The 24680-nt window shown below is 43.3% G+C and overlaps 2 protein-coding genes across 3 annotated transcripts in view; one reads left to right on the top strand and one right to left on the bottom strand.

The window, feature by feature from the left end:
- The window catches only part of LOC308676223 (serine/threonine-protein kinase BRSK2-like), a gene marked incomplete at both ends in the record, with an annotated part of 73713 nt that extends 66598 nt beyond the window's left edge, over window positions 1–7115 (top strand). Inside the window, 6 exons of one of the 2 annotated variants that reach the window (XM_081342023.1) lie at window positions 1412–1619; window positions 3648–3696; window positions 4035–4158; window positions 4357–4537; window positions 5085–5174; window positions 6931–7115. In XM_081342023.1, the coding sequence (XP_081198149.1) occupies window positions 1412–1619; window positions 3648–3696; window positions 4035–4158; window positions 4357–4537; window positions 5085–5174; window positions 6931–7115 (837 nt within the window). Of the gene's footprint in view, window positions 1–1411; window positions 1620–3647; window positions 3697–4034; window positions 4159–4356; window positions 4538–5084; window positions 5187–6930 lie in introns of both variants that reach the window. The other variant, XM_081342022.1, reaches the window with a different exon arrangement.
- A 5774-nt stretch (window positions 7116–12889) lies between these two features.
- On the bottom strand, window positions 12890–24094 carry LOC308676078 (modulator of macroautophagy TMEM150B-like; the record flags this gene model as incomplete). Its single annotated transcript, XM_081341791.1, has 6 exons — window positions 12890–13089; window positions 13914–14091; window positions 15851–15978; window positions 16969–17036; window positions 17760–17819; window positions 24030–24094. The coding sequence occupies 6 exons, from the start codon at window positions 24092–24094 to the stop codon at window positions 12890–12892; spliced, it is 699 nt and encodes a 232-aa protein (XP_081197917.1).
- Between the last annotated feature and the right edge of the window lie 586 nt (window positions 24095–24680).

The raw sequence follows: 24680 nt of genomic DNA, 5'->3' as shown, positions 1-24680 counted from the left end.
TTAGCAACCAAACCCATGCGTACAGATAGTCCTTGCCTTATAGCCACAGTTGGGACCAAAATTTCTGTTGCTGAGTAAGGTGGTTGTTACATGAGTTGCGCCCAATTTTATGACCTTCCATTATTGTTAAGTGAATCGTGAACCATGCAGTCTTTAAGTGAATTCAGCTTCCTCCACTGACTTTGCTTGTCAGAAGCCAGCTGGGAAGGATACAAATTGTGATCATATAACGACGGGATGCTGCAACTGTTGTAAATACACGCCGGTTGCCAATTTTGATCACATGACCTTGGGGTTGTTGTGTGTAAGTTCAGGGACTGGTTGAAGGTCCCTTTATTAGTGCCATTGGAACTTTGTACAGTCACTAAACAAATGGCTATAAGTCGAGGACTACCTGTACAATGGTCAACCATGCTTTTGTGTAATCTCTTGTAGCACCCAAAGTGTTAGTTTTATTACTAGCTAGAATTCAGCAATGAACCACGATTACCTCTGCAGTAGAAAACACAGCCTTTTTAAGCAGATAATTATGCCATAAAATGTCAGGTACCCATCCTGCACTTAAACATTAGAAAGGTGCCTTTTTATTACCAGCATAATGTATCTCTGGCAGTTGAGGTCCCAGCATATTTCTGCCTGCCATATAATAAAACCACACAGAAAAGACCAAACAGAGAAACCCCTAAAGGTGGTAGCGTTTCTTTATACGGCAACAGTTTGAGTTTTCAGATTTATCTGGGGGAAAAGTTTAGAGTTGACAGTAGCCGTTCCATAGGGAAAATGGCCAATTGGGAGAGGTTTCAGAAAGTTGGTCTCATTGAAAGGCAAACTCAGTTTGGGAAACAAGTGATATAGGAAAAAAAATGAAGTGGCAAAGTCTAGACCTACTTCAGGGGGGCAATTATATATAGTTTTGAGGGGGAATCACAGATGTTGCCCTTGCCACAGTATGACTGAACCGGATGAAGACATGTAGACAAGACAGAGTAGGTGAACAAAGAGCTTGTAGCAAGCTGATTCCTTAAAAAAAAAGAGTAATGTGTCCAAGCGACAGTAGGGGAAGCTCAAAATCTGGGCCATGTTGTGAAACTCTGTTTGGGAGTAGACTATGAGATTGTCACCTGCCATTGCTCACTCCCATCTCACGGCTCTCCCCTCCTCACCTTTCTCCCCTCCCATTTCTTCCCACACCCAGAGCCCCATCTTCAGCTTCTCTCTCTCATCACCTCCCCCTGCCCCTGTGAAGACTCAGACGCTTCCTGCCAAGGGCAGCCCAGCAAGGGAGGGGGCCCTCCAGAGTCGATGTTCCACCCCCTTCCCTCTGCCTCCCAACTCTCCACCCCCTCACCCACCCTCCTCTCCCCATTGCTTTTTCCCCTCTACTAAACCCCCACCCAAATCTGTGCTGCAGGTCACTCCCCACCCCTCCCCTCGGGGAAGCCCCCTCCCCACTCCGCTCGGCACTCCTGTGCACACGCCTAAAGAGAGCCCCAGCGGCACTCCCTGTGGGACGCCCCCCAGCAGTCCTGGCGTGGCCGGCGTGGCATGGAAAACTCGCTTGAACTCTATCAAGAACAGCTTCCTTGGTTCCCCACGCTTCCATCGTCGGAAACTGCAAGGTGAGTATATTGTACTTTCCCTGAGATGATAGGCGTGCAAGGCACGTTTAATTACAGTCAGCATATAGTTATGGTAAATGTCAATTATAATCAGTGCTTTTTTTGTAAAAGAAAAAGGTGCCGGAACTCCGTTCTGAGCATTCTATGAGAAAAAAAAGGCCTGATTATAATGAAGCATAACTTCTCAGCTTGCCTAAGACAAGCCAAAACAGCCCATTCTATCTGGGGAAGTGCTGGAGGATAAAGAGAGAGAGCTGCATTGGAACGGAGCATGGTTGTAGACCGGTGGTTCTCAGCTTTGAGCATTTTAAGAGGTGTGGACTTCATGCTAGCGGGGGCAACTCTGGGAGTTGAAGCCCACACCTCTTAAAACGCCCAAAGGTGAGAAGCATTGCTGCGTAGATAGTGAAGAAGAAAGCCAGGAGTGCAATCAGGAGTGCAGAAGTCGAGTTTGAATGAGGACTGCCTAAAATATGTATAAAGAATGTGTTCAATGAAGGAACGCAATGTTTTAAAGTTAGGAAGTGGCACCTGGGCGCGGTCTTTAGCCAAAATGGATAATAATTCATTTTGCTCAAGGACTATTTATAGAAGAGATGAAAAACTTTGGTGTCCCAGATGATGCTGAACTAAGTTCTGAGATGTCCTGGCCAGTGGGATGCAGAGAGTTGTAATATATCGATATCTGATTTTGTAGTCTTCCCAGGACTACCTGGAAATGCTTTTAAAAGAACCTGGGAGCTTTTTATGTCTGGAATGTGTGGATGTCTGGAAACTAATCAAGGAGAGGACCAACTTAGAACTGAGAAGAAATTTCCTGACAGAACAATTAATCAGTGGAACGACTTGCCTCCAGAAGTTTATTTATTTTATTTATGGGATTTGTATGCCGCCCTATCTCCCAAAGGACTCAGGGCGGCTAACAACAATAAAAACACAAAATACAAACATTAAAAGGTAATAAATCAAATTATCCCATAAATAGTCCAATTAAAAACACAATAAAACAAAATTAAGAAAACCTCCCTTCCATCAGTCCAGGTCGGCCTGTTGAAAAAGCCATGTTTTAAGGTCGCGACGAAAGGAACAGAGATCCGGGGCCATCCGGAGCTCCAAGGGGAGTTGATTCCAAAGGGCAGGTGCCCCCACAGAGAAGGCCCTCCCCCTGGGGGTCGCCAGTTGACATTGTCTGGCCGACGGCACCCTGAGAAGGCCCTCCCTGTGTGAGCGCACAGGGCGATGGGCAGTCGTTCCTGGCAGCAGACGGTCCTGCGAATATCCCGGACCTAAGCCATGTAGGACTTTATAGGTAAGAACCAGCACCTTAAATCTCACCCGGAGGACAACCGGTAACCAATGCAGCTCGCGCTGGAGGGGTGTAATATGGGAGTATCGGGACGCTCCCATCACAACCCGCGAAGCCGCATTCTGCACCAGTTGAAGCCTTCGGGTGGTCTTCAAGGGCAGTCCCATGTACAGATCATTGCAGTAGTCTAAACGGGAGGTAACAAGCGCATGAGTGACCGTACGTAGGGCATCTCGGTCCAGATAGGGGTGCAACTGGCGCACCAGGCGAACCTGGGCAAATGCCCCCCTGGCCACGGCTCCTATATGATCTTCTAAACTGAGTCGTGCATCCAGGAGGACGCCTAAGTTGCGCACCCTTTCAATGGGGGGGTAACACCTCTCCCCCCATAAGCAAAGATGGAATATCCTGGATTACCCGAGATGCAGAAGTTGTGGGTGCTCCAACACTGGAAGTTTTTAAGAAGAGATTGGACAACCATTTGTCTGAAATGGCGTAGGGTTCCCTGCCTGAGCAGTGGGTTGGACTAGAAGACCTTCAAGATCCCTTCCAACTCTGTTACTCTGTTGATCATTCTTCAAACAAGGATGGGAAAAATAAAAGCAATTTCCTATTTTTATGCTTGGCATCTGGTAGCAAATGAGCTGCTTTGAAAAGTTGCAACTAGGAGGAAATGCAACCAGGTTGTTTCCATTTAACACTTATTCCTTTTCTCCTTGCAGTTCCCACACCAGAAGAAATGTCTAGTCTTACACCAGAATCATCCCCTGAGTGAGTATTAGAAGACACCAACAGGAAGAAAGAGAATTCAGTCATTTTTTTTCTTCCATTCATGGTTCTTACAGATGCTTTTCCAAATGACTATATTGTCCCAGAATTAATGTGCTTAATATGAGGAATCCAGATTTCTCCCTCTTTCCCATGAATGTATAATACCAACAATGCATCACAAGAACGCGTGTCTTTATAGCTTACAGTGTATGGTAGGAGAAATACTTTGGTCACCTCCTGGGTACTTGTGGCACTTTCAGTGGAGACAAGCAAAGCTTCTTCCAAGATTTTTTTCCAAACTGCCTCGTTTTCCTTGTTCTGCTTTTCTTCCCTCGCAGGCTTGCCAAGAAATCCTGGTTCGGGAATTTTATCAACTTAGACAAAGAAGAACAAATTTTTGTGGTCATCAAAGACAAACCCCTGAGTTCCATCAAGGCTGACATTGTACACGCCTTCCTCTCAGTAAGGGCTCAACTGGAAGAGAAGGCGAGGGCTGGGATTGATTCTGAAAAATTAAATGGAGCTGGCTGGCAGGATGAGGTCCTGTTGATACTGAGGGCAGAAGGGTGGAGCAGGCTAGAGTAAACAGGACACTAAAAGGAAGATCTTTTCCGTTCAACGTCTATGGCTTGACATTGCTTACCTTCACTTAACCTACAGATCCCCAGCCTGAGTCACAGCGTTATATCCCAAACAAGCTTTCGGGCCGAATATAAATCATCGGGTGGGCCCTCCGTCTTCCAAAAACCTGTCAAGTTCCAAGTTGACATCAGCTACTCCGAGGGGGGAGAGGCACACAAGGACAGTGGGATCTACTCAGTGACCTTTACCCTCATCTCAGGTGAGTAGCCAGAAGTCCCACCCTCCTGCTCGGAGTCACCTTTAGGAGCCATAATGTTGGTTGGACTTTACAAACATTCACTTTTCCCAGTTCCGATTAAAAAGCAAACAGAGCCAAAAGAAGCAGATTCCATGTTTGTGAGTGGTGTGTGTGTGTGTGTGTGTGTGTGTGTGTGTGTTTGTGTGTGGTGTACATTGTGCTTTTTGGCTTTAAAGTTCACAGTTTTCTAGCCATTACAGAGGAGATTAAGGAGTGTGAAGCGAGCAGTAACCTCCAGAGGCAAAATATTGCACCTTTTCTAACATCTGAGAAGGCGCTTTGTTCCCCCCCCCCCCCGGCTGTTCTGAAAGTAGTGCAAGCCATAATCCTGAAGGGATTATATGTAGTGTACACAATTCTGCAAGAATCTCAATTTTCAAGTCTCCAGACCTCATTGACATAGCACAGACAACGGTCTCTTCTCGCCGTTGGACTTGAGTGGCATCCTACTTTGAGACCCTGTTTTCTGGAATCTGTTCCATTTCTGCTCCTGCTTCTGCCTCTCTAGGTCCCAGCCGTCGGTTTAAGCGGGTTGTGGAAACGATTCAGGCACAACTACTCAGCACACATGACCAGCCTTCTGTGCAAGCCCTTGCAGGTAGGTGTTACTGTACATCATTGTTTTGGATTCATACAAATAACTTGACTCTTCCTGCTTGTTTTGCACAAGAGCGAGGTGGATTTCTAAGGCTGCGCAGAGGATTCAAAAGTAATGGGAGTGTCCCGATACTCTCATGTAACACCTCTTCTCTGCGAGCTGCATTGGCTTCCAGTTGCCCTCCGGGTGAGATTCAAGGTGCTGGTGATGACCTATAAAGCCCTAAATGGCATGGGTCCGGATTACCTTAGGGAGCACCTGCTACCAGCATCAGCTTCCCATTGTCCTGTGCGCTCCCACAGGGAGGGCCTCCTTAGGGTTCCGCCGGTTAGAGATTGCCGGCGGGTGATTCCCAGGGGAAGGGCGTTCTCTGTGAGTGCACCCGCCCTTTGGAATGAACTGCCGATGGAGCTTCGGACTGCCCCCGACCTTCGCTCGTTTCGCCGGGACTTAAAAACCTGGTTGTTTGAATTGTCTGGCCTGGACTGAGGGATTTTAAATTTTAAAGTATTTTAATTAAATCATATTAAATTATATTAAATTAATTTTAAAATTTTAATTTTTATTGTTATTATTAATTGTGGGCTTGTACTAATTTAATTCCATTTTATTCTCTTTTTTGTACTGTTTTAACTGCCCGGTGAACCGCCCTGAGTCCTTTGGGAATAGGGCGGTATATAAATTCAACTAATAAATAAATAAATAAATAAATAAATAAATAAATAATTAGGTTGGGGCAAATGGAGCACTCCTCTCTGAAGTGTTGAGGCTCCTGATTCTTCTGGAAAGCTCACTGCAGCTGCTTTAACAGTTTTCCTGGGTTATCTGTGCTTTTGCTTGTACGTATGTGTATGTGTGTCCATACAGTATTGCTTCACTTCACTTCACTTCACTTCACTTCACTGGCATCGTGTTGGGTGTGTTGACTTGTCTGGACATTTCCGTACCTTTGGGACAACCTGGGAAAATTCTTGAAGTTTAAAGATGCAACTTTCCCAAGATGCTTTACAAAATGCCCCTTTGAATACTTTGCCTCAAAATATCTAGGACAGGGGTCTTCAAACTTGGCCCTTCTATGACTTGTGGACTTCAATTCCCAGAATTCCTCAGCCAGCATGGGTGGCTGAGGGATTCTGGGAGTTGAAGTCCACAAGTCATAAAAGGGCCAAGTTTGAAGACTCCTGATCTAGGATCACTTACCGACCCGAAGAAAAGCTATCTAAGTAGTTATTAAGAGCACCAACTTGATGGTATATCATCCATCCATTTATCCAGCCATTCATTTATTCATCCAGCCATCCATCTTTAAAAGGAACATACTGTGAGGGTCTACCAGTGGATGTTAATATAGCTGCTATTTATGACAGCTATGTGAAGCCTCCAGATCCAAAAGACTTTTGGAAACACCTGGTGGGGAAGCAAAATAGGGAAGACTGGTTGCCTTCAGAATCTCCCTGTAGAAGAGATTTCCAGTTGATTTCTTTGGCTATTGGGATGCTGAACTGATCTTTTTCTGATCCAGCATCTTCTGCCTCTACTCTCTGGTCCTGGAATGTTTTCAGCCACAATATATTTGGACTCTGCAAGTGAGTTTTTCCTTTAAGAAATGGACGTAGGTACCAGTTTGAAATCAGCTGTCTTGGGATGTCAGTAGAGGACAAGAAAGAAGACGAGGCCCATTTCTGGACAGTTGGTGTTATGAGGGGATGCTTGGTGGTGAAATTATCCTAATCTTTGATCTTCCTCCAACATTTAGACGAAAAGAATGGGCAGCAGCTCCGTTTCCCAGGCACCCCAACCCGCAGCTGCCAGCCGTCTCGTCGCTCTGAATCAGACATCCCGACCGAACAACATCGACATGGCTCCAAGGACAAGAAGCTTGTCTCCTCTAATGGGACTCAAGTGCAGCAACCACAGACTCCGTCCCCACAGCAGCCATGACAGATGGAGTGGGAGAGCAGCACGTGGGTGGCTGGGGGGGGGAGGAAAAGCAGGTGAAAGAAGCCACCTCCAGCCCCCTGGAAATAGCTAAAGCCACCCCTAATGGACAGGAGGAGCCAACCAGCCCCATGGATGGGTCAAGGCCCACCAGGGACGCAAGGGACAGGGTGGGAAGATGGAGATTGGTCCAGATTTAATGACCCCCACCTCACCCTGGGGCAGAAAGCGGCCATGTTGGGAGAGGCCCATACTGTGAACTTGTAAATAGCTAACGAAGAACAGAAAACAGAACAAATCCACAGAAGAACACGAGGTGGGCGGGGAAACACAAGACGCAACCGAAAACAAAGACAATGGACTAAACGGGGGGGAAAAACGGAAGACACACACACACAAGGAGAAAAACCGGGCAGGAGCCGGTGGGGGTGAGGGATTTAATCTGATTCCTTTAGTGGGACGGTGGGGGTCTTTATTTTCTTGAACCCTTTCAGGCTACCTTCTCACTTTCTTGCCTTGAGACTTATTTTTTCTCCCCCGCCCCTCCCCGCTTTTTTCTTCTGTAGTATTTACAGTATCATGGTGGCATTAAGCTAAAATTGTGAGACAGAGCTAGTAGGAAGATGTCCTGTGTAGGAGAGAAATTATTCCATTCCTGTTTCTTTTTCTTCTTTTTGATTTCTTTTCTTTTCTTTTTCTTTTTTTTTCATTTTATGTAACCGCTCAATGTTTTAAAAACATTTTCATAAGTTGGGGTGAAAATATTTACCAGAATTCTAATAAACATTTTGTTACAAGACAAACTTTTGAAAAATTCTCCCCTAAATCTATATTTAAAAACAACAACAACAACAACAACAACAGCAACAAGCCAAATCTAAATGTGAAATGTGGAATCAAATTAGAAATTCAGGATCCAGAAATCCAGACTACGTTGTGCTTATACTATAGTTATTTTACTGGCAGCTGGCATTTTGAAAATTTGCTCAAAAGGGAAACGGGAAAAGTAAGTAAGTAAATAAAAATGCCAAATGCCAAAAACTACCTAAAGCTTCAAGAATAAATACAGTACAGTTTCAAATCGCAATTTTTTTTTTGGAAAATCAGCAAATATAACCTGTGCATGGCCAGGAATAGTCAATAGCATTAAATACGAGCCATCTGAGTTTGCAAAACAATTGTAGCACAGTGTAGTTATATTCTCCATTCTTACTCCAACTTGGGTTCTGAACTGATGTGAATGCTCTTTATTCCAATTAAATGGATTTGGGGAACGTTCAGATTTGGTTTTTATTGTGCACTTCTCCTGCTTCGTATCACGGCTCTTTAAGGAGGGCACTGGCAGATTTTAAATTGTCTCTGTATTAAGGGCAAACGGCTATTTTAAGAGAGGATTTTTTTTTCAGCTCTCCCTGAATTTATAAAAGAAACATGAGTATATTTCATAACATCCCACCCTATTCTGTTTTTGCCTGTGTCCTTTTACTGCCAAAATTAGGGGTTTTTAAAAAAGCATTTCTATAATCTCTGCTGGCTGGCAAAATCTCAACGAATTGAATGACTGGTCTCAGCTTCTCATTGGCTCTGTCTCATGTAATTTTAGCAGCCCTGACAGAATTCTTTAACTCTTAAACAGGCTATATACGGATCCTTCCCCAAGGCCTCTGTCCTTTTTGCAAAGGGCCCGGTCCCACACACCCAAGGCAGTCCTGTGTAGGTGTGTCTGTGTGTGTGTGTGTGTGTGTGTGTGTGTGTGTGTGTGTGTGTGAGAGAGAGAGAGAGAGAGAGAGAGAGAGAGAGAGAGAGAGAGAGAGAGAGAGAGAGAGAGAGAGAGAGAGAGAGAAGATAAGAAAATCCTCAGTGGTGAGTGGAGAGTACTGTCTTATTGATTGAAGGTAGCAGGAATTGGGGGGGAGGTCTCATAAAATAGAGACAAATTTGGATTACATGGTTGCAGTTGCTATTTTGACTTTTTTTCTTTTAATTTTGACAAGCCTTTCCCTTCCCCAGGATGCCCCTGGAAGGCAGAGGAGTTTGGGGACACCAGGGTTAGGACTTGCCGCCTCAGCATTGTCAACTTTTGAACAAGGGGGCATTGAACAACATTAGGACCTGCCACCTCAACACTTGGCTGAGGGGCAAGCTTCACAGAAATTACTAACTGGGATGGAGAGATGGGAGTAAAAAAAATAAAATAAAAAAATCCTAGGGTTTGATAAATCAATGGGCAGCAAGATATTCATCCTTGATCCTTCAGCTTGGGGCCTCGAGGTAGGGTGGGTTGTGGGAAGTCTCCAAAATCAGTCCTGTTTCTTTTCCCTCCTTCCCATCCTATCTGAGCGGATTCTTTCGGCTGGGAGGGGAGGCACAAGATGTGGGGTAAGGTGCATGTGGGAGTGCGCATGAACTGGAGAGAATCAGATGTGATCTGCATCCCTTCTGCCCCGTTTCCTAGCTGGGTCTGTCCATCTCTTTTGTGAATCCGTTCTTATTGTGTGTATACACACACACACACAGGCACACACATGAAAGTGCACACACATACCCATCTCCTCTTCCCTCTGACAGTCCAACCTTCCAACGTTTTGTCATCTCTGGGAGGGGATCTAAATATTGCTCAGAAAATATATATATATACAATCCCTCAAATTCCTTTGCTGCTGAGAGCTACGTGGTGCTGTCTTGAGTATGGATAAAATCGTCAACAAGCTCTCTTCAAGGAAAGTGATTCTGGCTATCTTGGGGAAGTGTGGGCGATACCATTTCTATGCTATAAATGCAGATACATTCTGTAATCATTTTGCTAAGAAAAAGCTCACGCACCCATCATTGTAAGAAAAACCTGCAATTATTTCAGGTTTTCAAGGTATGGTCATCAAGAGATGGTGCTACGCAAATCAGAGGGGCACCTGAGTTGAGTTTTAGACAAACCAGGATATTAAATGTACAGGTAGTCCTTACTTAATGACCATAATTGAACCCAACATTTGTTTTAAGTTGTTGCAGTTGTTAAGTGGGTCACTGAGTGACTTTATATTTATGACTGTTTTTACAAGCAAATCATGTGGTCATTAAGCAAATTGATTCTCCTGAATGGACTTTTTTTCGGTCAGAAGCTAGCAAAAAATTAGCAAGTTGGAGTCATATGACTGTGGGGCACTGCAACCAATCGTAAAGGCAACTCAGTTGCCAAGCTGCCAAGAAATGTGATCGTGTGGCCACAGGGAGGAGGGTGTGTGTATACGTTAGTTGTAACTTAAGGATGGGTTGTAAGTAACTGGGGGTGGTCCATTGTAACTTCAAACGGTCTTTAAGTGACCTGTCATTAAATGAGGACTGCCTGTGCAGGTAGTCCTCAACTTTTGACCACAATTGAGCCCAACATTTCTGTTGCTAAGCGAGACAATTGTTAAGTGGGTTTTGCCCAATTTTACGATCTTTCTTGCCACAGTTCTTAAATGAATCACTGAAATGGTATAGGGTTTCCTGCCTGAGCAGGGGGTTGGACTAGATGACCTCCAAGGTCCCTTCCAACTTATTATTATTATTATTATTATTATTATTATTATTATTATTATTATTATTATTATTATTATTATTATTATTATTATTATTATTATCATTGCCTAGTTAGTAACATGATTATAAAGTGAATCTGGCTTCCCCATTGACTTTGCTTGTCAGAAGGTCACAGAAGGTGATCACACAATCCTGGGACAATGCAACCATCATAAATATGAGCTAGTCACCAAGCATCCAAATTCTGATCACATGACCATGGGAATGCTACAACGGTCTTAAGTGTGAAAACCATCATAGGGCACTTTTTTCAGCACCATTTAACTTCGAAAAGTCATTAAATGAATGATTGTAAATCGAGGACTATCTGTGCAGATGAAACCAATAACCATATCTTCAGGGATTTAAGGATAGATTTAGGTGTTTGCCAGGAAGGAAGAAAGATGGGGTATGTGTACAAAAGTGGACAATGGAAAGCAAGACTGGATGATTGGACTATGTGTTATAAAGGATTGCACCTTTAGAATCGGTGTTGAAAAGTAGTAGATAGTTTATACATTTGTGGCACAAGTAGGGTTAAAGACAACGCAATGATTCATGCGAAGGTTATAGCTGTGAAAGGGGCTGCAGAGTGCCATATGCAATCAAAAAAATGAGGCTAAAAATGACAGGGTACCCGCAAAATACCACATTTATGAATTCCATTATTAACAAGAAAAATTCCATTGTTAACAAGGAAGAGCTGGCTTAGGAATTCGGGGAACTGAATCCATAGATTGTAAAATTGCTATAGTTGTCCACCCGTGTTAGAATGTGTCCGCAGAGATGGCACTGTTTGAGGGACAGTCCATTTAGAGAGCACCATGCTTTTTAAAACATTCCCAGCATGCTTTGATTTAAGAATGGTTAATTCTATTTACCGTCCCGTCTCCAGAGAAACATGGAACTATTCATTATCCTTTGATTGCCAGAATTCATTTTCACACTTGCAGAAAACTCACTGTCTGGGAGTTTTCCCCACTTTAGCTAAAAATGTATTGTTATCTTTGAACACTTGTCAATCTTCCGTTGGTTCATCTCCAAATCTTTCTATTTTCTACATAGTTAAAAATATTCAATATAATATTAACGCTGCATGCAAATGCACCAGACCTGCTATGATCTAAGAAAAAAAGAGGAAACATTCTTCTCTGAACAAGATAGGAACCAAAAACTTTATATTTATTAATTTTCCATCACAAAAGGACTGAAATTGGGCCAGGAAAAGTTATAAATAACAGCAGTTAAAATACAAGTTGTCAGGGAGGAAGATAGAAGCATTCCCCCCACCCTTATGGTAGAGTATAATTTAGGCAAAGTTTTAAGAAAACATAAAAGAAAGAGGGCAGTTTTCGATTTTCAGATCTGGCCCTCTAATGGGATAACGCACCTTCATTAAATATTAGGAAAAGCAAGTTCTTTTTTGATGAGAGGAAGGACACCCAAATTTGTTCCATTTCCAAAAGATATAAAGAAACTGGGTTCACTCTGATGAGCATAACTCTATCTATAAATCAGATATACACATTTTAAGAAGTTGGAGAGTGTTATTATCTTGCAAGTCCGAAAGAAACAGTTCATGCATATGTAGATATAACCATTCTGACTGTTTAAACCGGTTTTAGAATGTAAGTACGTGTGGTTTTAGTCAGTTTTGAGGTAGCAAGATCTACTGTGCAAAATGGCTGTGCTGCTTTGTTTTCTTCCTTTGTTCTTCTGCATGTGGCTCTGCTGGCAAAGAAGAGTGAAGAGGAGGAAAACTATTCATTTTCATCTATATTAGGAAGTCAATACTCCTACTAGGAGGTTAAAAAAAAAGGCCTCGTCACTTTTCAATTTGTAACGGATTCTTCCATTCAGCTGGTTCGGGCAGGTAAGCTGGCCAAAATTGGGAAGTAGTTTGCAAAGAACAAACACAGAAGATGACAAGCAGATCTTCCAGTGAAAAACACTGGGGCTAACTTCCCTGTCAGAAGAAAATGGCTGAAGGACACTTAGGATATTTCTCCTCTACCACAGAATTATATGGATCCAAAATAAGGACGGCCAGATAAGAAGACTTTTCAAATGAGAAAATGATAGGTCAGACAATGTTTTAGGCTTTCTTTTCCTCACAGCCAAATGCTGAGGACCTGAGGCAGCGTTTTCCACCAGAAAAGCAGGCCTGGTGCATGGAGAGGTTCATTGAGACACCACCTTCTTCTGTGGAACGAGAAGAATCAGAGCGAAAGAGTCTGCGCCGATGTCTGCATGTTCTGGGAGTTGTCATCTGCACGCCGGTGCCGTACGTGGACTGAGCAGCCGCCGATGTGCTGGAAATCCACCGCAAAAAGGCCAAACAGCAGGAAGAGGGCCATGGCCATGGCCCATTCACAGTAGGCCGCCTCAGAGTGCAGTTGCAAGGAAAAAAGAGCAACCGCTGAAGTTGAAAAGTCAAGGCATCATAATTTCCAGCTAGTGGAGCCAAATTCACAACAGAGTTGGAGAGGGCGAGATACATTCCAGGGATGGCTTCAGTTTGATGGGAAGTGGAGGAGGACGGTTGTCCCAAAGGTGCTTTTTTTCAACAAGCAAGTGGACCTTTCTTGTTGTTTCTTTGAAAACTTTTTGCTTCTCATCCAAGAAGCTTCCTTCAGCTCTGACTGGATGGTTCGGAATGGAAGGATTTACACTCCTTGCAGACAGCTGGTCATTTGCATACTTTTGGAGAGTCATTGAGGCCACTTGGAAGTTTATCTGTGTCTTGAAGATCAACTGAGTGGTGCAAACGGCTATGGAGCCTTCTTGGAGCTGCTGAAAGGACTGTGTTGTAGGCTGGAGATAGATGATGTCGTATCCTTCCCCCTCTGTTGAGAGAGGGCTGTTCTATGATGACAGAAGTGAACAAGCTTCTCGAATGAGAAGCGTAATGTCTTCAAAGGAAAAACAAAGAAAGTCCAATTGCCTTTTGAAAAGAGCACCTTTGGGACATTCCCTAAGGATCTGAAGACTTTTAGGGTGCGCTGATCCTGCAACGCTCCCTAAAACATCTTCAGAGAAAATCTCATGAGGCTCATGCCTCTTCCAAATGAATGTTAGGGCAATAGTAACAAGGATTCTACTTCTCCTGCCCCTTCAACCCTAAAGATTGCTAGCTCCACTTCTGCCATCTCTTTCTGCACACCCCTATTCCGGAACTGAAATTCCTCCCCACCCGCCCACCCACCCCATGCTCCAGCTGTGCCGATCTCTTATTCAGGATACTGGAAATAAACAAGGCAGAGCCACAAAAGCTAAGAAAGAACCGGAGTGGTCCGATCCAGATCCCTCCATGTCTTGGTTTCACTTGGTTGGTCAGAAAAGCCTGGATCCAGAAGTAAAGGATGCCAATCACAAAAGCCAAGAAGGCGCCCGTCACATGGACTTCCAGTTGGTTATATTGCTGAAAAAGAGGGAAAGACAGAAGGGTCATTCCGTGTCCTTAAATACAGAGGAAGAACATAATAGGTAGAACATAATTATTTATATAGATTGTGCAATCAAATACAGGTAGTCCTCGGCTTACCATCACAATTGAGCCTACAATTTCTGTGGTTAAATGAGACATCTGTTAAGTGAGTTTTGCCCCATTTTACAACCTTTCTTGCCAGTTGTTAAGTGAATCACGGCAGTTGTTAAATTAGTAATATGGTTTATAAGTGAATTTGGCTTCCTCATTGACTTTGCTTGCCAAAAGATCGCAAAAGGTAATCACATGACACACACCCCCGGGACACTGCAACGGTCATAAATATGAGGTAGTCGCCAAGCATCCAAATGGATCATATGGACCATGGGGGTGCTGCGACAGTCCTAAGTGTGAAAAATGGTCATATGTCACTTTTTCCAGGGCCGCTGTAACTTTGAACAGTCACCGAACGGACTGTGGTAAGTCAAGAACGTTGGAAAAAAGTGCAGCTTCCCAGCTTCAAGAGGCTAGAATTGTCCCAGAGAGAAGAACTTCCAATAGCTTTTCGTGCTAATTTAAATGAAAAGATCTCAGTAATGAGAACCCATTTGGTGCAGTGATTAAAGAGCTGGATTAAAAGCGAGGAGATTATGAGTTCTTCTTAGGGGGGAAAGTTGGCTGACTTTGGGCCAATCACACTCTCTCAGTCCAAGTCACCTCATGGCATTGTCATCATGGGAATAGGACAAGGAATCACTGTTGACCTGGATAAAATAAAGGTGGGATAAAAAATAATAATAATGCATCAATTAAATAAAAATAATTTGCTCTCTTCTGAGTACTGACCTCTGGCACTGGGCAGGAGAATGGTGCTGTTGTACCAGAAGTCCTCGACTTATAGCCATTCATTTAGTGACTGTTTGAAATTACAACACTGAAAAAAGTGACTTACAACTAATCCTCACATTTGCAACCATTGTACCATCCCCACAGTCACCTGATCAAAATTTGGGCATTTGGCAACTGGCATGTATTTACAAGGATTACAGGGTCCCGTGGTCATGTGATCTCTATCTGCAACCTTCCCAGCTGGCTTCTGACAAGCAAAATCAATGGGGCAAACCGGATTGACTTAATAAACATAACTTAACTGCAGCAATTCACTTCACAGCCGTGGCAAAAAAAAAAGATCATGAAATCAACCACAACTCACTTCACTTGCTTAGCAATGGAAATTCTGGTCCCAACTGTGGTCATAAGCCAAGGACTACATATAACAGGGGTGTTCAAACTTGGCAACTTTAAGACTTGTGGACTTCCAACTCCCAGAATTCCTCAGCCAGCCAGGGCTGGCTGAGGAATTCTCGGAGTTAAAGTCCACAAGTTTTAAAGTTGCCAAGTTTGAAGTCCCCTGACCTATAACTTGTCAACCCCTATCCCAAGTATTGGGATGATTCCAAATGGAAATTGGGATGATTCCAAATGGGATGCTAGCTGATGCTTTTTCTTCTGCTCTGCAACCAGTCAAATGGTTTCCAGAGCTTTGAATTAAGCTGTGGGGAGTGGGAATCAATATAGATCGGCTTCAAAGAGTGGAGGGGTTTTTTTAGGTTGAGGATTGAAACTATGTGGCAGTGTAGAAGAATGCTGACTTTCTGTCTATGGAGATTCTGTCTAGATTCCCGTCTATGGGGATTCCCTGGCTTTCTGTTCCCCGTGCTCTGGTCTTTTCTATATCTCAGTGGTAGCTTACCTGGAAATTCCCCACTAATGATGCACCAAAGGCGCAAAGTAGACCTAAAATAAGTCCAACTAAATTCAGACAGGAGTGACAGCCATAATCTCGGACTTGTTGGTACTTTAGAAAGCAAATCACCACACCTGAAAATAACAGTGAGATAAATTTCTATTATTTTTGGGGGGTCAGATAGATTTATAGCTTAATATGCTGATCCACTGTTGTTAAACACATCCCCAAAAGAATCTGCTGCTCTTTGCGTAGGTCGGCATACCTCCCTCCCTCCCTGTATCCCTCCCTCTGCTGCCTTTCACTAAAGATATAAATTCTCCTAGTGTTAACACTTAATTGAAAACATTGGCCCAACTAAAAGAATGCTACAATCAACTGAACTAAAGAGCATTACATTTATCAACCGCAATGTCTGGATTCACCCAACATGCTAAGCCATAACTCTGTGTGAAGCCTGACGACTGTGCAACACACCTTCAGTATTGTAAAATCCTTGAGTGTTTCTTTTGGAAAACGAGCTGTCTACAGAAAGAATCGATATGACGAAAAACAGTTTTAACAAGTCACCATGCTTTCTTCTGAAAGGGGTGATGGGTCATCAGGATCCCCAAATTCAGGCGTGTCCGTTGTAAGAGAGGGCACATTGAGCCTGCTTATCTAATGGATTGATGCATTAAGCCTGTGGTGGCGAACCTATGACACGCGTGCCACAGGTGGCACGCAGAGTCCTCTCTGTGGGCACGTGCGGTGTCGCCCCAGTCCTAGGCCTTCAGCTGGGTTTTATAAAACCTTTTCGCTTTAGGCCTCCACCGCCGTGTGAAAAAAAAATCAATCAATCAATCAATTTCAACTTCTCGGGGGGGGGGGGAAGATCTCGCAAAGTTGGAATTGATTGATTGAACTTTTCAGTCCCACCCAGTCTGCTGTTACCACGCCCACCCAATGGGCCACACCCACCCAATGGGCCATGGCCACCCGGCACCCAAAGATACATAAGTGGGTTTTGGGTTGCAGTTTGGGCACTTGGTCTCTAAAAGGTTCGCCATCACTGCATTAAGCTATTAACTACATGGTCTTGTAGCATTTATAGGATGGGGAATAGATGGAGAGAAATACCTTACCTAAAAAGGCTCCAAGATTAAGAATTTGTCCAAACACACAACTCTGGGGTGGATAAGCACCGCACGTGCTGACAAATGAGGAAATGAGGAAATTTCACATAACTAGATGCAATTTTAGAAGCTGCAGCTATTATACTCGTTGCTTCAGAAGTTCCCATCCCAAGATATCATATTCAAAGAGACCAAAAACTGCCTTTCCACGGGCTGGTGGTTATAGGTTGCATAAGGTTATAATTCTCATTAGCTTACTGCTGCAGCAAAGCTTGATTTAAAAAAAAACAAGTATGGCCATAACTCAAGGACGCCATGTATTGTTTGTTGTTGGGAGGTGAAACCTTCTTCCACCTTACCTAAAATCTTTTCTTAACCATCGGTCCACCTTATCCTAAATCCACAGTTTTTTCTTTGCTTACCGTTTTGCCCCTTTTGATTTAGGACAGCTATCCCAATCATGGCAATTTCCAGGTATGTGGACTTCAACTCCCAGAATTCCACAGCCAGCATAGCCACTGAGGAGAATTTGGGGAGTTGAAATTCATACCAGAAATTGCTAAGGTTGGGAAAGACTATCCTAAATCATAAGAAGCAAAAATTATAAGCAGGCAAACAACTTGGAGAGGGTGTTCTATAAAATCGGGGCAACTACAAAAAAAGGTCCTTCATCTTTACCAGGGATAACCTGGCCTTTACGAATTGGGGGCAGAAGAGGATTAGAATGGAACATGATTTGTGGGTTGGTGAGGTAAGTTTTCCCGCCAAAATACCTGAATTTGGAAAAAAAAATTCCATACCTGATATATGGAAATGCTTCTGTGATGTTGACGGAGCCGTTTGTAACTGCCATGGCAAATCTGGAGAAATGGGAACCTGGTGAGACAACTAGAACAGTCTCATTGAAGCTGAGTTTGTTATTCCTAGTTAACTTAGACACTGTATTGCAGGCCCATCCATGGGAGTGTCAAAATATGCAAGCGATGGGTATGACATCCCCATGGAAGGCCGTTATCCTCAACAACTTACTAAAGTAGGCAGAGTTTCATTGTGATGCCATGGCTGCCATCTTCTCCCAGTACATGTTTTTTTTGTTTTTTTTATTAATTTTCCACTATTACAATAATATCTTTAAAAAGCAACGTGGTGTCTGGGTTACAATAGTTCCATTTCAGGCAAATACATATTATTACAGATCTCCAAGTTGTTGTAACTAATATTCCCTCTCTCTTATTTCCTTTAATACATATTATCTCTTATCTAAATTAACATACTTCTCATTGCTATCCATCAGTCATTTAATAGTTTTCTTAAACATTTATCAATACGGCTAAGTATATTTTATATTTTAACATTCCATTTTTAAGATATCAAAACACCTTATATATTTTTCCAGTTTTAATTTTACATTAATATTAAGATTAAACGTTTAAAGTTTCTCATTTTCATATTTGTAAATAACCTCCTTTCCCTTTACACAGTTTTCTCCAATACCTAGTAATGTAAATACACTTCTTATTTATCTCATTTTCATATCGACAAGTTAGTAGTACAATATGAGAATGGTAGTCATTAGAATACCAATTGCAGGGAGGAGGAAGAGGAGGAGGACAATATAATATTCTTATTTCTCATTTATAATTTCCACATATTGAAAATTAACCAAAATTTCTCCATTTCAACATTTAACACGTACTTTCATGTTACTACATCCAAGTATATTAATTACATTGTATCATTCTTAATGTATATACATCTTAATCCATTTCATTTAAAGAGTTCAGTATTTCAATGTTAGTATTCATACATCTGTATTTTATTTTTGTTTTTTTAATTAGTCAATATTTTTATCTAATCATCAAAGCAATCTCTCATAATCCAAGTACAGTCCTATCTATTTTGGTGTTATCTTTTTCAGGCCTCTTAAATATGTCCATATTTCTTCAATCTTATTCTTGCTTTCTTCCTTTGCCATGTCATTTTTTGCTTCTTTGCCTCAAGGTCATCAAAGCATTTTTGTATTGTTGTATCATATTTAAGTCACCCTCTAGTCTCCGTTTTTGAAGGATTGAGGGGTCTGTTAACAACACCAAATTTTCTCATTATTTTCGCCTCTTGATATAGTTGCGCTGGGCTGAACAAATTTTGTTCCAACTGTTTCTCATTTTTGTCTTCAAAAATCTGTGTTTGTTGAGTAGTTAATTCTTCTGCCAATGTATTTGATTCTTCTGTTAAGTTCTGTCCCGATAAAATATTAGCTGTAGTCACAATTTGAGTTTGTTTCTTCGAGATACTTTCTATTTCTTTTCCAAAAGCTCTTATTTCATCACCAGCTGCAGAAAGGAACTGATAAGTTTGGTAGGATATTTCCCATGTAGCATAGATTTGTTTTTGAAACTCTTCCATGGTGGAGTTTTACATCTGGTGTTCAAGGTTAATCTTATCTTATTTTTCTTAAATGTTTTCTTAATTTTTTTTTTAAAAAAGAAAAAGAAAATCAGATTGCAATTTCAGGTTTAGCCACTGGGTGTCCCCCAAGCACTTTAAAAGTTCTTTTTGTTTAGTCCGTTTCTTTTTTCAATGTTTAAAGAAAAAAAAACACCCCTGAGCTTGCTTGTCGCTTGTTTGAAGGGATGGTTAAATTTCCCCCTCCCTCTCCACAGGGGGGACGGTATTTAGCAACTTATTTAGGTGAAAAGAAGAAGATTAAGGTATAAGAAAGGAATCTTACCACCGTCTCTTCCACGCTGCTTTAATGTTTGACTTCGCCTGTCTGCAGCCTAGTAACTGGCCATATTACTATGGCCAGTCTTTTGTCCGCCGGTACGAAGGGAATGCAGGCACTAATGGGGGGGTTGCAGCTCCCCCACGTTTCTGCAAAAGCTCCTTCTGTCTGGTCGCCCCTCCAGGGTGACTCTTCAGCCCTTTTAGAACCCCCCCCAGCGATGCGAAACTGGACGTGGAAGACGAGAGCCATCCTCCAGATGTCCATGCCGGCTGGCGTGGAAAACTGGAAGCCTCTCCCAGTACATGTTACTGGAACATAATGTGCATTAGACCAGTGCACACCTTAATAGTGTTTTTTTTTGACTGTGTGTGTGAACAGAGCAGCTTGTTCCACATGAAACTTTGCCCCACCATTAAAGTTAGCATGACTCTTAAAACACCAGCACCTTTTTTCACACTCATGCAAAATAAGGCCAGGCCCTGATGAATACAGTACTAGAGAAATTCTCTATTTGAATGAAATCCAAAGCCCTTTTCCTCATCTGTTTTGAACTACAGTTAGTCATCGACTTACAACTATTTGTTTAGTGACTATTTGAAGTTACAACGGCATTGAAAAAAGTGACTTATGAATGTCCGTTTTTCACACAACCCTTTCAGCATTCCATGGTCACATGATCAAAATTTGGACTCTTGGCAACTGGTTCATATTTATGACGGTTGCAGTGTGCCGGGGGGGTTATGTGATCATCTTTTGTAACCTCCTGACAAGCAAAATTCACGAAGAAGCCAAATTCAATTGACAACCGTGTTACTAACTTAACAACTGCAGCAATTCACTTAACAATTGGGGCAAGACAAGTTGCAAAATGGGGCAAAATGCACTTAACAACTATCTTGCTTAGCAACAGATATTTGGGGCTGAACTGTAGTCGAGGATTGGCTGTATATGCAATAGTATATTGTATATACCAGGACAGATCATTCAGCATTTTCCCCAGCAATGGTTTCTCAGATATATGTATTTTTAATGTAAATCAGCTTTTTCTAATGTGAAGCCCTCCAGATATAATGGGATTTCTAAGAATGGATATCTCAGAGTATCTGGACTCCATATGTTAATATTAATCTACCAGATGAGCTGCGAGGAAGAAGTACAAGAACTTGTTACACAGCCAACATTAAATGAAAGACATTTTGACCAAGCATAATGTGTGAATCCTGTTACTTCAAATATCTGGGATTATTAAAGGCAGCACAATTTGAGGCTCAAGCTGTAGCTCTGCTAATGACTGAAGCCCATTCACCCGATTTAAAACTTTGCAAACTTTTTTAAAGTGCTAGAGCAGGGGTGTCAAACTCAATTTCATTGAGGGCCGCATCAGCATTATGGTTGCCTTCAAAGGGCCAGGTGGGCATGGCTGGGTGGTCACGGCCGGGTAGCTGTGCCTAGGTAGGCACAGCTACCTAGTTACACACACACACACACACACACACACACACACTCCACATTCCAAGTTTGGGGACTTTTATCCACAGAGGAAGGAGAGGTCCTTCTCTCCAAGCCCTGGCATGGTTGGCAGCTTGCCAGCTGAGATGTGGATAAAAGTCTCCAAGCTTGGAACGTTGTGTGCATGCACACGGCACGCCAAAGTGCTTGGTTGAATTACAAAGATTTCTGGAGAGAAAGGGGAGTGGTGGGGAGCTGCATGAGGGAAAGCTGCCCCAACAAGCAAGCATCCTTCTCAGCAAGGATTCCCTTTCGAAAAGGGCTAGCCTCCCTCATGCAGGACCAAGGAGCGCTGCTCCCCTGCCTCCTCTTCTTGTTCTCCAAGAGATCTGTCAAGGCAGAAGTTTGTCTTCGTGCTCCTACGCACAATAGCATGGCCCTCTGCCTCTCCTGCTTTGCCAGGAGGGGGCGCTGGACAGGAAAACACCAATGCTCGGATGTCTGAGATTGGGAGAACGTCTCCTTTGGCATGCTGCATCCACGCACGCACGGACATACCATTCCAAGTTCAAAGACTTTTATCCACTTCTGAGCTGGCAAGCTGTCAATCACGCTTGGGCTTGGGGAGAAGGTCCTCTCCTTCCTCTGTGGTTAAAAGTTCCCAAACTTGGAATGGGGGCTCTGTGTGTGCGCACATGCGTGTGTGTGTATGCGCTTGGGTGACAACAGTTTGGGGAAGTGAGGAGCTTGTGGGGCACCGAGTTGTCCCCACATCAAGTTAGCTGGTGCAACTTGTTCTGGGCCGACCCAGCTGACTCAAGTCATCATAGACCCATGCTGCGGTTACCGCTGCCACAGCTCCATGCGTTGTAGAGGCTCCCGCTGCCCGTCCTCTTCTAGCACTGCTGCCACTGACAAAGACACCAGAAGAAGCGAGGAGGTAATTACTCAATCAACTCCTCCAAGTAGTCTGCTTGCGGACCAGATCTAAACACATCACAGGCTGGATCTGGCCCGCGGGCCTCGAGTTTGACATAACTGTGCGAGGGGAAGTGTACTGCCAAACTGATGCAACAACTCCCACAGAACTGTACACTTCCACCAAAGTAAGCCAACTGACTCCAATTATAGAGCCCTTTAACAAAAAGATTCTTTGTGGAAAGATTATTATTATTTATTATTATTTATTGAACTTATATACCGCCCTTCTCCCGCAGGACCCAGGGCGGTTCACAAGGCAATTAAAACAACATTACAATACAAAAAGTTAATAACAATTAAAATAGATTAAATTATCCTTGATTAAAAATCTAAAACCCCTATAACTCTGATTTAAAAAACCCAATTACAATAAGTTAAAAACTAAAAATTCTCAGTCCTGGCCGGAAAGCTCAAAGAGCCAGGTCTTCAGGTCCCGGTGGAACGAACGAAAATCAGGGGCAGTCCTGAGCTCTACGGGTAACTGGTTCCAAAGGGCAGGCACGCCCACAGAGAAGGCCCTCCCCCTGGGTGTTGCCCGCCGGCAATCCTTTGCCGCCGGCACCCTGAGAAGGCCCTTGATGCCGGCAGCAGGTGTTCCCTCAGATATCCCGGACCCAAGCCATTTAGGTTGACTCAGCCTTCCAAGGTAGGTAAAATGAGGACCCAGATTGTTGGGGGCAATAAGCTGACTTTGTAATAATGCCGCTTGGGGGTGTGTGTGAAAGCCCTAACAAGCAGGCATATACATAGAATGAAGGCTACTGCTAAGCTTGTAAGCCGCCCTGAGTCTTCGGAGAAGGGCGGGATATAAAAATGGAATTAAAATAAAAATAAATAAATTTAGGGCTTTATAGGTCATCACCAGCACCTTGAATCTCACCCGGAGGGCAACCGGAAGCCAATGTAGCTCGCGGAGCAGAGGTGTTACATGGGAGTATCGGGAAGCCCCCATCACAACTCGCGCGGCTGCATTCTGCACCAGCTGAAGCCTCCGAGTGGTCCTCAAGGGCAGCCCCATGTAGAGAGCGTTGCAGTAGTCTAACCGGGAGGTCACAAGCGCATGAGTGACTGTGCGCAAGGCATCTCGGTCCAGATAGGGCCGCAACTGGCGCACCATCATCAAAAGATGATCAAACTGCCTAATTAAAGATTAAAAGAAAACCCTATTTTTGTACCATTAAAACATTAACAACTGGATAAGCCAGGGTGAAGCCATGCTGGCTTTTCTTTGTTAACATATGCACCTTGTTATGCAACATCTTATTATGCCTCATATTGTTCCCTCAACAAAGGCAGTCATCAGGACAACTTACTTAGAGCGGCTGCAGATCAAACTACTGTAATAGTTAAAAGGATGGGAGCTAGCAGATTTAGTTATACCTTGGATACACCTCAATTCAGGGAGGCAAAAGCTCTTCTCCTATAGGAATGTGTCAGGTCTTCAACAAGAATCTCTTTTGCAGGAAAGAGCAAAGATTCCCACCCATTGTTATAAATCCTTTTTGCCACGGAGTCTGTCTCAGTAAACCAGTCCAGATGAGCTAATTCCACTTTATTCTACAGCTACTTTGATAGAATCTTGCAAGCCTGAAACTACAATTCTCCAGCCCTTTTACAGCCCAAGAAGCGTTAAGGAGGATCTCTTTTGAGCTTTTGCCCCACCCACTATCCAATTGTGGGCTATGCTGTCTCTTCTCTGACCATTCTTGGCACCGTATCTTCAACCAGTTTTCCCCACAATCTTTCTCACCAGGCATTTCAGAGTTCAGGAAATCAATGGGGCTTTCTTGCTGCCTCTGAGCTTCCTGTCCCCGTCCCCAAAACAAGATCTAATTTGTGCTTCAGTTCCCGATACCTGCCCCAGCCAGCCCTGAGCCTCACCTATTTGCCCCACCATGCATTTATTACTCACACAACCCAGAAGCCACAAATACCGACTGCAGCCAGGAACACAGGAAGCAGAGGCCAAAGCCACATGCTGAGAGTACACCTGAAGGCAAAAACAAACAAACAACAACAACAACAAAACAAACAAGAGAAGACCATTAACTGTGGCCTCAAGTTCCAGGAATCAGGATTAGATGGGGAACAAAAGGGGATCAACCGGACAGGAGCCCGGGACAGAGATCATATTCCTGAATTCTATGGACCCGGGTAATAACCATTAGACAAAATAATTACAAGCCAGGTTTCCTGGGATCTTTAACTAAATCCATTGACAAGGTGATTTCTCCAGTCTGCTAAGTCCAGGAAACCTCATCAGCCCTCTCCAAAAGGCTTCTGACTTGCAAGTAGATGCCACAAGATTTAAAGGGGGAAAGAAGGGAGGCTTAAGTCGCTAGTCAGAAGTATATGGATAAAGGTTTATGGCCATTCCTCTGGCTCAACAGCCAATCAGCAAGGTTAGGCTCCTGCCAAGAATTAAAGCAAAAGGTTTTCTTCCTCATAGTTAGGGACCATGAGAAATTGCACCAAAATCTAGGTATACTACGTGGGGAACTGGCACAGTCCTGTTTACTATGCTGTTAGACAACAGGCAGAGGTGTCCTTGTTGGAGGCTTTG

This window comes from Vipera berus (assembly GCF_964194415.1).
Source record: "Vipera berus genome assembly, chromosome: W".
Taxonomy (NCBI): domain Eukaryota; kingdom Metazoa; phylum Chordata; class Lepidosauria; order Squamata; family Viperidae; genus Vipera; species Vipera berus.
The sequence above is the reverse complement of the archived record's forward strand: the minus strand, read 5'-3'. Positions and strand labels throughout refer to the sequence as shown.